The sequence below is a fragment of the Gymnodraco acuticeps genome, unplaced genomic scaffold (genome assembly GCF_902827175.1).
Source record: "Gymnodraco acuticeps unplaced genomic scaffold, fGymAcu1.1, whole genome shotgun sequence".
Taxonomy (NCBI): Eukaryota; Metazoa; Chordata; class Actinopteri; order Perciformes; family Bathydraconidae; genus Gymnodraco; species Gymnodraco acuticeps.
Genome location: NW_022990335.1, coordinates 838,018 through 850,732, shown reverse-complemented (window position 1 = coordinate 850,732; position 12,715 = coordinate 838,018). Strand labels below are relative to the sequence as shown.

At 41.0% G+C, this 12,715-nt stretch overlaps 1 protein-coding gene across 3 annotated transcripts in view; it reads right to left on the bottom strand.

The window, feature by feature from the left end:
* The window catches only part of srgap1a (SLIT-ROBO Rho GTPase activating protein 1a), a 113,335-nt gene that overhangs the window by 70,255 nt on the left and 30,365 nt on the right, over positions 1-12,715 (bottom strand). For all 3 annotated transcript variants that reach the window (XM_034223316.1, XM_034223314.1, XM_034223315.1), the window contains exon 2: positions 4,084-4,279. In XM_034223316.1, coding sequence (XP_034079207.1) covers positions 4,084-4,279 — 196 coding nt within the window. The remainder of the gene's footprint in view (positions 1-4,083; positions 4,280-12,715) is intronic.

Here is a 12,715-nt window from a genome sequence, read left to right as displayed (position 1 = left end):
CGGGCTGTGGCGACAAAATGACCTATCGGGTTGCTTACTCTACATAATGGCAGGAAAATCTCTCAATGTCATCGTTTCCCGCTCAGCCAGGGGAGGAAGTGGGTCAGACAAACACAGACAGATAGGCGTGCCCCAGAAGGCCTGCAACACAGGTAAGGAAGTGGAAACTAATGTCCAGGACAGGCAGGGAGGGGGGGTGTGAGTATAAAAAAAAGCTCATTAGCAACTCACTGGCTACTATCAACGTGTGGTAATGTGGGTTCTGTCTATTCATGCAGTCTAAATCCAGGAGTCCCAGAGTCAACATCAACAAACCCTCATACAGTAGCAGGACGCCGACAATGAAGGATCATTACCACTTCAGTATGCAGGGCATTGAAACAGGAGCCCATATCAACATCAGACGGAAAACGGCAAAGTCCTCCAGTGCCAAACTGATAACATCTTTCATTAATGAACTACAGCGGCAGCTTTCATAATGCAGCACAGTGACTGGCTTCACCAGAAGGATCACTGTAAGTCCGAATTGGAACAAGGCTATCATGAAAAAGAATGGTGGAGTTTGAAGAAGCATGCAACAGGGCGCAACAGCCTAATTAAAAAGTCTAGTCAAACCGTACCTGTAGATAACAAATGATAAACTTTATTCTCTGCATCTCAAGCTGAATAGGCGGCGGATGGAACCGTCTGAAGAAACACGCAGCCGCAGCATGTTCTACACCTTCTTTTTATCTTCAGACAAAGAGAGGAAGTCCCTTAACCAGACACTACATTCTGGATAAAAGCTGCCTATTTAAGATGATCCTAGCTGTGGCTTTTGCATTATAAATAATTAAATGATGTCCCTTCTCATCATCTCCACGTCCCTCCATGAACAAACTTTGCATAATACTGTATCAGGCTGTGTGCATGAGCATGTGTTTTAAAAAAAGCAAGAAAGATAGAGGAGAATGTTTGCTCCTACTTGTTCGTGTGTGTGTGTGTGTGTGTGTGTGTGTGTGTGTGTGGTGTGTGTGTGTGTGTGTGTGTGTGTGTGTGTGTGTGTGTGTGTGTGTGTGTGTGTGTGTGTGTGTGTGTGTGTGTGTGTGTGTGTGTGTGTGTGTGTTCTGCAAACAGCCATTGGAACATTAATGGACGGGGCAGTGAATGGCTCTCCCACAGACTGCCGCTCTAGGCTGCACACAGTAATCTTGGTCTGTTGTTTTTGTTTTCTTACAGAAAGGAGAAAAGAGTAGAATTTATTTCCCGCCATTAACAGCCATCTATATTTTATTTTAACCCATTGATATTTCTTCCAAAATCACTAGCGATCATACTCTTTTCTGCTGGAGCGTTGCCTTACCAACTGGAAGCTATAAGCTCAAACTGTTTCTAAATAGCCATTATCAGCAGCTCAAACATACATGTTGACACTTACTACACTATATTAATGTTGAACAGCATGTGTTATAAAAGCTTTTTAACACCTATGTGGAGACTATGATTTGTAGCATGTAAAGCAAACCTGCAGCTGCTTCTTAGTGTTGCAAGGACATTTAATAAAATGACAGGCAGTAAAGTATTATTTTTATTTTATTATTTAAACCTAGAGGAGCTACAGCAACCATTCAGAAACAAACAAACAAACAAATACTATTTATTGTAAAGAAGGACACTTATTTTTCAGTTAGCTATTTTCACAGACCAACACTCTGGATTGGACTCTGTTTTTATTTGTGTGTTCATTCGCTCTTAATTTCTCTGTTTACAAGTGCAATAAAATGAAATAAAGATATGTGTATGCAGAACAACAGCTCAACAGTGAGCAATTTAGCAGAAAGATGGATTCCTCTGCAGAAGTGAGCAGAGGCATGTAATCCTCCCACAGTTGGCACAACATCTGAAACTTCTGAACAACACTTCTCGCTCTGGAAGAAAAACTCCTACTGTGCCAAAACTTCAAAAGTGCAATAGTACCTCCATTGTCAGCTACTTACGGCTAACGGCTACAGCTAACTAGCGTTCCTCCTGTCGATTCAGTATGGTTGTGTATTGTTTAAGATGTCATATTATAGTCAGTTATCTTGAGCCCTCCAAAACCTACAGTTTAAATGGCTCCTGCTGTGGTGATAAAAGTCAATCACATCACGATTTCAGAAATGTGGCTTCAACCTGCTTACCCAGTATCCTTTTGGTTGGGAAGACATCCCTAACAGAGGTTGCCACTTGCTTCAGTGTAACAACAAACTAAAGTTAACACATTGTGTATATTAATGCAGTCTTAACTGTTTGAATGCCATCTTGTCAACTTGTCCCCACATCAGTTATGTAAACCCGATTAAAGCAGGCAGCACCACTGACGGCTTTAGCAGTGGCCTCCTTTTGAATGCAGCTTGAATAGACCAATTACCCACAGATCTAGGGGGTCATTTTAATGCTACTTAAGCATTTTGCAGCTCCGCCTAGCTGACCTGTCAAATGACTATTGGCTTAATGCTACAGACGGAATGAAAAGTCGTTTTTTCACACCACATGTATGTCCAATGAAAGCAACCTAGAGAATGTGGAGAGCATAAAAGCCTTACTGTACGTGTAGTGTTTATGCGAATACAAAAATACAGGCTCAATGATTAAAACCCACAGGAAGGTCTTTAATTTTATGCAGACATCTTGTATTTACTTAAAAATATGCTCCTAGGCACTTGCCAAACGTTCACCCTGTGAATGAAGTGACCGGACTGTGCATCACGCGATGAAACCACAGAGCGACATAGCAGAGTCCCCCGTCACAGACATGGGCACACACAGCTGCTAGAGCCATTGCCGCTTCAGACAGAGAGCACTCGCTATTTGCAGACGGCGAAGACAAACATGGGTTTTATTTTCGTTCTCACCGCGGGTTCAAACAATATGCTAATGTGGCTTTTTCCATGAGCAGAGTGTAATAAGGGCAAAAACTACAGCAGACTTAACTGTGTCAAGATCTTTAAAAAGGCTCCCAGTCAAACTGTGATGCACGGTAACAAGATAGAGGGAGAGAGGTGGAGAGGCAGGGAGACAAGCTTCCTGTAAACATGATGAAGAATCACAATTCATTCGATTTTGTACATGTTCCTCAGCCAGGTTATAATAATAATATAATAATAATCCTTATATTTATATAATATATTTATCAATGACTCTCAAAGCGCTTTACAAAATACACATTACACATACAGATCATACATATATGTAATGGTCATCTACTGTGGACAATACCCACAGGAGCAAGTTCAGGTGAAGTGTCTTGCCCAAGGACACAACGGCCTGACGCAGTGGGGCGGGAGCGGGTTTCGAACTGGAGTTCCCCAACGCCCCCTTGATCTGATGATCAAACGCACAGACCACTGCGCCACCCGTCCCCAACTATATAATACGAAGACAAATCAAATTCTATATTAAGTTTGTTCTTCCAGTTCTCCTGTACCTGCTTTAATGACACATATTTCTTTTATTTACAAGTTTTGAGGGCTATCCAAAACAAGATTTCCTTTTATAATTGGCCCAAATATGTTTGAAAAATATAGATTAACCCTTCACATATACATATTTAATTGCGTAATTTGTTATTCTTTAAACATATTTACAATAAAGATCATAGATACAAAAATAGAAACAGGCGGTAATGTAATTATTGCATAATATATAATAGTTTTGTCAAGAATGTATTTGGTGAGGTAAAGATAGGACTATGAATTTAATTTATGAATTAAGCCACTAGAATTTCTGAGGATATGTTTGGGAAAAAAAACATTTTTAGATGAAAAATAAGTGTCACCGGTGAACTGATCCTCATTTGACCTGCTTTGAATATATAATGAAGATTGATAAAGCTCATGAGCATAATAATCCCATCAGAAAAAAGAGATGATATCAACATTACAAAATGAAATTCAGTATGACTTCCATCTGGCCGCCACAATAAAACAGCTTTTCTTCTAGATATTAGGCAAGCGGGCTAAGAATGACAATCATTTGGACTCACAAAGTGTATTCTGCGCCCCATAAATAAACCCAGATGACCGCCTCAAATTGAGAACAAACACTAAGACAGCGTTTCCTCACTTGTACTGCTGGTGATCCTTGGTGCTGCGAGTCTTTGCCATGAAGCGTTCGGCCAGTTTCTCCAGGTTTCTGGAGTACTCCATCTCAATCTCTGACTTCTTCCTGAAGAAGTCCTGCAGGTCCTGCAGCAGCTGGACCCGCATCTCCGTCTGCTGGTCCAGACATTTCTGCTGCTCCACCAACTGGGCCCGGATCTCTGAGGAGAACAAGAGAACAAATAGATTAGGATGAAGCCAAAATCTGAAGACTAGAAATATGGTGTTTTCCGACAGAGCTTTGCTTTGAAACCTTTTTTTTTTTTTTTTAAACCAATCATAGTTGCTATATATATATATAAGAGCAAGACTTTCATTTTTTCATTTGGACAACTCATGGAGAAACTAGAAGCGTTTGATCAGTGAAAAACAACCGCCTGATGAAGCTTATTATCCGTTCGTTATGGGTCTGAATGCTAAGAGATGTGAGGATGGCAAAACTGGTCTCAGGTGTTTCATTAGGGCTGAATATCTTTAGGATGAATTACACACAAACACACATCCTCATCAGTGTCTTTGAATGAAATCCCAAGCCACTTATGAAAGCAGAGGGGTGACAGCAGGCCTCACTAAAACAAGTTGTATGTGCAGGTAAATTATCCTCTGAGGTCCTTTCTGAGGAATCACACCTGTCAGAGCGACTCTCATTTCAATGTACAGCCTGCAATGACAACTACACACACACACACACACACACACACACACACACACACACACACACACACACACACACACACACACACACACACACACACACACACACACACACACACACACACACACACACACACACACACACACACACACACACACACACACACACACACACACACACACACACACACACACACACACACACACAAATTCCTCTGTGTGTCCTCTCTGGCCAGGGCCACCATGTATAATGGATTCCTCCTAATGGAAGGCGGCTGGGGCCAGACATCTTCAGCAGAGGAAGCAGATTAATGAGGTGATTTAGAGCCACCAACAGAGAGGGCACAGATCCATCCCTCATACCAGAGTTAAAGAACAATAAGGCTGCAACATGCCTTCACAAACGGTTTGTACAACTCACACGACAATGCACCATTATAAAAAAAGTTGAAGCCTGCAAGGTCTTACTGAATGTCCCTTGGCGCACTGACAAAATATTAAAATCAGTTGATGGGGAGAATTTTTTCAGGGCACAGTTTAATGTGCATTGTATTGTTCCCACTTACAGTTGATGAGGTAATACAATTGCAAATACTGATATGTAAAGGTCCAGTGCTCAATAGAGAGTATGCCAACCTTTCAGAAAAGATTCAAACATTAACAAAGTATTCTGATATGCGTGTATTGGTTTTTGTAGGCTTTGATCACTTTCTTAAAAGGTCACCTATCATGCTATTTTTAGGCAATAGCACAGGTCTCAGATATATACAAATATATAAAAAGCATGTCTATGAGGTGTTTTGCTCAAAATACCAAACAGATCACCCATTCTAGCCATGCCTCACATCCCTCTATTTCACTTCCTGTTTTAAAAGTGCTGATTTTGTGTATAAAGCCTTAAAATATGGAAATGCGCCATTACAGTCCTTGGCAGGGAGATTCAATTGCTCACATACATTATTTGTTTGTTTTCGTGGCTAATAGACTGTAATTTGGGCAATGTTTCCTCCTTTCCTTCCTGTCTGTAATGTCTGTGCTGCTGTATAGGGGTCTCTGTAATTGTGATTTACTGAAGTTATTGCAATGCTAGTAATCTCTTTTCAAGTGTATTATGATTGTGTACATCTCTGTTTGAGCTCTAATAATAATTAAAACTGCGGTCGCACTTGTGCGCGCAGTGATGAGCGGGCCCTCGCGTCCGTGCGCCTGTCGGGGAGGGCAGCCGGTCGTCCCGGCGTCAAGCAGTTGCGCGCGAGTCCTGGGAAATGAGCCGTTTCTCATTTCTATAATTTTCGCGTCCCAGACTCCCAGGTCCTCCGGCAGCGACCCGGAAACGGATGTCGGCTCATGTCTCGAAGGAAAAAAAATGTCTCTAAAGGCTCGTCGAGGATCGATTATCGAGGAGGCTGTCTGGAGGAGCCGTAACCGAGGATACACTGATTTAGAGGAGAAAGGAGAGAGGAGTCTCTCTGGAGGAGCTATAACCGAGGGTACACTGATGCAGAGGAGAGAGGAGTCTCTCTGGAGGAGCTATAACCGAGGGTACAAAGATGTAGAGGAGAGAGGAGTCTCTCTGGAGGAGCTATAACCGAGGATACACTGATTTAGAGGAGAAAGGAGAGAGGAGTCTCTCTGGAGGAGCTATAACTGAGGGTACACTAATGCAGAGGAGAGAGGAGTCTCTCTGGAGGAGCTATAACCGAGGGTACAAAAATGTAGAGGAGAGAGGAGTCTCTCTGGAGGAGCTATAACCGAGGATACACTGATTTAGAGGAGAAAGGAGAGAGGAGTCTCTCTGGAGGAGCTATAACCGAGGGTACACTGATGAGTTCTCGGAGTCGATTTCAGCCAACAGTGATGTTTAAAAGAGGCGTGACGCATGGCTGGACTTTTGTCAACGAAGCACAGCTCTGCAAACTGTTCCCGTTGTGATTATAAGTTATTCAAGATGATCAAATGTGCATCAGACTTTCTGCCCTTTACCGTTTGTTTACTTACTAATCACATCTCCCCTGGATGTTAGGCTATTTTTTTTTTAATACAACCGCTTTCATTGTGACGCAATGTTTACAGTGAGAACATCAATAATATATGTAACAGGCCTACATTACACACTTTATTTGTATGCTTTAGTAGATATCTACAAGTAAACAGTAGATATTTTTCATGAAACCATATAGTGCTTCACATAATAAAATATACAAGGGCTGTAGCCTGATCTACATTATATGCTTTAGGAGCTGTATGTGTGTGTTGTACAGTCAGTAGGTGTCTGTTGTGGAGTGTATAGGTGTCTGTTGTAATTGATTTTGCCGCCAGCAGAGCGTGTGTGTGGTTTAGGAGTTATGAGCATTTATTTCTAAGCCCCGCATTTAGATTAATGACGGGCATATTTATCGACTGAACATGCTCATTTTCTACGGTAATGTGTCTGAACCTCCACTGATGCTGTATACTAAGTTTGGCGTTGAAAAAGAAAACATGGAAATTTAAGGTAATATTTCACTGTTTTTAACATTATGCTAATTTTTAAAAAAATGAAGTAGATGGAGCTTTGGGATTCAAGGACATAATATGTAGAGTAGGTCCACCCGAATAAGTGGGCAACATTTCAGGTCATTCGGAGTTACGGTGCCACTTTCCAAAGTAGTTTGGATTAATTTGTGACATGTAAATCGTCAAAAATGGTACATTCTCCGTTAGCTTACGAGCTCCCCGTTTGAGCTAGCAACTATTTTCTTTGCAATTTAGCATCATATTGGATAGGGGCTGAACTTGTCCTGGATTGGAATTTTTCCGATCATTCCCCTAGGAGGAGTTTGCAAGAATGTGCTTAAAATGCATGAAAAACACACATTTTTCAAAATGGCCAACTTCCTGGGGGGCGGGGCTAATGGAAGGCAATTTGAAATATGTGTGCAATCATAATAGTAATGTGTATACAGCGTTTCGTGAATATCGGAAAAACTATATGCGAGCAGTTTGGAGCAATTTGCGCCATGTGAATCGTCAAAAATTGTGTATTCGCTGTTAGCTTACGACCTCCACGAGTAATTTTTCAAAAATGTGCTCCTCAATTAAGTATCATATTGGATAGGGGCTAAACCTGTCCTGCATTGGAATTTTTCTGATCATTCCACTAGGAGGAGTTCGCAAGAACGTGCGTAAAATGGCTGAAAAACGCAAATTTTTCAAAATGGCCGACTTTGTGGGGGGCGGGGCTAATGGAAGGCAATTTGAAATATATGTGCAATCATAATAGCAATATGTATACAGCGTTTCGTGAATATCGGAATAACTATATCCGAGTAGTTTGGAGTAATTTGCGACATGTAAATTGTCAAAAATGGTGTATTCGCTGTTAGCTTACGACCTCCACGAGTAATTTTTTTAAAATGTGCTCCTCAATTAGGTATCATATTGGATAGGGGCTGAACGTGTCCTGGATTGGAATTTTTGCCGATCATTCCCCTAGGAGGAGTTCTCAAGAATGTGCTTAAAATGGCTGAAAAACGCAAATATTTCAAAATGGCCGACTTCCTGGGGGGCGGGGCTAATGAAATGTGTTTACAAATATGTCCGCAATTCCATGAGGAATCTCTGTGCCAAAATTCGTGAGAAACTATATGTGACTACCACACAATAGGGGGCGCTAGTGAGCAGTTTTTTTTTTAAATTACGTTTTTTTTTTACATTCTTGAAAAGGTCGTGGGCTGTGACGTGTGTCCCAAGTTTTGCGTACCGAAACACATTTTAGCACATCGTCATAAAAAAAAAAAGTACAGGCCACGCCCACATTTGTCATTCGTTGTGACACTTTAAATATAAGTTCATACTTATCCACAGAGTATGTCTTCGTCCATCAGTTCATGAGTTATACATTTGTCATGTTTTTGGCGCCCCCTATAGTCCAAAATGGAAATTACTTTTTGTGCCTATTCCCCAATACAGACTGAACCTTACCACCAAAATGTGTGTTTTTTTGGTACATTGTTGATGAGCTATGACCATTTCTATCTAAGCCCCGCCTTTTTGCGAACACGTTTAGAGTAATGACGGCCACATTTATCGACTGAACATGCTCATTTCCTACGATAATGTGTCTGACCCTCCAGTGATACTGTATACTGAGTTTGATGTTGAAAAACAAAAATTTGAAATGTAAGTGAATATTTAACTGTTTTTAAAATTATGCTAATTAAAAAAAAATGGCGGAGCTTAGGGGTTCAAGGAGATTATATGTAGAGCAGGTCCACCCGAGTAAGTGTGAAAAATGTCAGGTCATTTGGAGTTACGGTGCGACTTTGTACATCTTTCCAAAAACGGAAATGGCCATAGGTGGCGCTAGAGAGCATGTTGAACAATTTGAACAAATTGAGTCCAGAATATTGTAGTTTTCACCGATTCTGGAATCTGTGCAAAATTATACAACTTTTTCAGCGGCCTAAAGGCCTCAAAAACAGGAAACGCCAGCAGAAAAAAATAAATAATACCACCAATAACAATAGGTTTCCTCGCACTTCGTGCTAGGACGCCGTTGGGTCCTAGCGCTCCATGCTCGGGCCCTAATAAAGGAAAACATATGATAACCTCAGATTTTGTAGTCAACCTAATTTGAACTAAACTGAACCAGAGCCAGGGGAAACACAACTGTAAACCGCATGCTTGGTCAATACTCTAGCCAACCTGCTGCTTAATGAATACACTCATTAATATTAAAGTAAAGTGGATTGAAACAATGATAAGTATTTGACGAAACAATTAGACAGCTACAAATGCCTTTGTGAAAAAGCCAAGAGATCCCTAAGAGCTTTTATGGGATAGCATCAATAGTCCAGTATGTCAAGCTCTTTCCTGGCCAATCAACGGCTGACTAAATCAGAAAGCTTCCACTCAAAGAGGGGTGAGAGCTATATGGGCACACGTCAAATCACATAATCGGAAAGGCTCTGCTCTATTCATCAGTATAAGGTCTTGATAAATAACAATATACATTGGGACTACTGTTGACTATTTATTGCACTGCAAGTAGCTCCTTCCTTTTGACACTCGCAATGAAATAAAACACTACGAAAGAGACAAGGAACTGGGTCTAAGTGAAAAAAGAAACAATGAAGGCATTTCAGCAATACTCAATCAAAATACATGCTTATCACAGCAATTAAACATAAACACAGTGAACTAAAGACATCATTAACAATGACAAAGGGATTTTAATAGCAAAGCAGAGGCCTGACTTCAATTAAGAACTCAACACTTTAACATCCAGAACACCAAAACTTGGAGACCACCAATGAGCACTGAGAAGGATGTTGGTTCACAAGTCCACCAGGCATTTTTGATGAATGGGTAAACCTTGCAATTGCCTCCATCTCCAGAGGATGTGGGGATTAAAACAAAGCCACCATGGCACTGACACAAAGGAGTGTACTGGATCATTTAACACAATTACATTCATGACTGCGCACGGAAACTCATTAAATCACTCATTTTCCCAGTCAGACACCGGCTACTGAAGCTGTAGTGCGTAGGAATTAATGTTAAAACGTGAGCACCTGTCAGAGGAAATTACATGTTTGCCGCTTCCTGAAACTTGGATGTGTTGTGAAAACTACTTAGTTCAACAAAATTCAGCTGTGACAATATTCTCAAAACTCGATCATGGCCACAGTAAGTAAACCTGCAAAGACAAAAGGGTGTTATGGGTCACAGAATATCCGATACATAAATACACCTCCCAAATCTCAACAGTGTGTCATGTGGAAAAACACATAAAGCAAGCAGATTGGCTGATCCAAGCTCCTGTGGAACTATCCAGAAAAGTGTGGACAAAGTCATTATCACATGTAAAAAGGCAAATATTTTAAACGAATATGTTGAGAAGAGCCAAACAGCTCCCTTTGATCAAACTGATGGTTAATTTGCATCCCCTGCTGCAGGCATCATCAGCCGTCGGACTACTTTCTTACAGAACTCACAGCAACAACAGACACTTTAACCAATTCAATCCTACGTTTTTTCAAAGAAACATCATTTTTACTGTCATTGTGAGCGTTGCTCTACTATTACATGGTGCATTCCTGTCGTTCTGAAGTCATTTGTATGGTAAACACGTGTGGAAGCCTGTGTGCTGAGGGATTGGGGGTGGAGGGGGGGTAGTGCGTAGAGGGGAGGCATCAAAGCCCTCTGTGATCCCTTTCAAACTGAGTAGCTGAGTGGAGATGAGAGCACCTGTGAACTGGGTTGAGAAATTGACACTAGGATATCGAAAGAAACAGTACTTTGTTGCCAAAATATAATAACCGACTGTCAGTCTTTTTCTCTCACCCTAACTAGTGAGTCAATAGCTGCTTACAGAATTAAAGCAGGGCCTATAAAGTTGTCAGCAACAATTCCAGCTGACTGATGGACATCCAGTCAATGTGGCCCAATGCACACAATGTCGATAGGGACAATGAGAGAGCGCTGTTGGCCTCTTTGTGTTGATCAGTCTGGACCAAAGCCCTTTTGTTTCTAATCTGGATGTTATCCAATTGCTTCTTTGGAGGCCACATCGCATACTTCCCATAACCCCATTCATGGCGACAAATATGTCCAAAGTTGCAGTTCAGCGTGGCTTCTGATTTGCCAGACAGGACTGTTCCATTGTCAAAGAAACTGCCTTGTAAGCAGGATTGGTACTGACCCACATTGTTGACCTCCAGAGAGAGTAACTTGGGCTTCAGTAAAAGCAACTCTCACAAAGAGAGGGAGACTTTTTTACTTTTGAACTCAACAATATTTTCGCTCCTGGTGATCCCAATTAACCTGACTATGAAACAATAAGCATTTGCTGAGTGTTCCTTTTACCATATAAGACATACAGATGAACTCAGATTTTCTTAAGTTTCTCCTAGTTGGTTACAGTCTCCACTAACAGCTATCTGGGACGAGCCGTACCACATCAGTCCCAGGGCTGCATCTCCATGTGCAGAGTGGCTCATCAGCAGGACCTGAAATAGCAGCTGAGGCCTGGGGAGGGACGATGCGAGGGGCTGCCCAGCCCCACCATCTGCTTCAGATCTTGGGTTTGGGAATGTTGGAGTTGTCCATTCCTTTTTCTAGAGGCTGGATACTATACAGGATAAATACCATCAGAGGTAATTACGAAATGGCCGATCAGTTTTTAACGGAGCACAAGCTTCTAATTACAGCTGGAGTGGGATCACATGCCAGAAGGAGCTGAGCATCCACAGAACGCTTTCCTCTGACATTTTTTGAGTACTCTCATAATCCAACAAGGGTCTACTGCCATAGCTAATTATAGCGGGGTAATCATTCATGTTCTCGCTTCTTTGATAAATGCATGCCATATGGCAAAGATTATACAAAAAGTAGTTTCATCCAATCAGCCTAAAAAATAGGCCTACCACATTGCTAATTTCCACTGAGCATGACTCACTGAACACTCCATTGGTTTTTATGGTGAGTCTTGAAGTGACTGGGAATCTGTTGTTTGGTCTGGTTTACCTACTAATGCCTGTACACAGGGGTTTTTTCCTAAACATATATACTCATTATCTTTTTTTTGTTTTATAAAATAATGTCCTAACTAAATGTCAATCAACGGTTAATTACAATTATATATTAAGAGAAGAAATGCAGCAATGGTTGTAGATGGGAATGTGTGAGATAATAAGTTGGACGTAAGCCTATGGCAGCATGTGGCATACACCTTAGCCAATGAAGCTCCCAACACAATCTAGGGCTGCTTGATTATAACAAAAATCACGATTATTTTTTGGTCAATATTGATATCACGATTATTAAATACGATTATTCATTGACTTTGAAAACATCCATTTATTGAAATAAAATTAAAAAAATTATAATAATTTGAACAGTATGTTTTTAACAGTTGATTACCCTGAACTTTAAAGGTGGGGTATGTAAGTTTGAGAAAC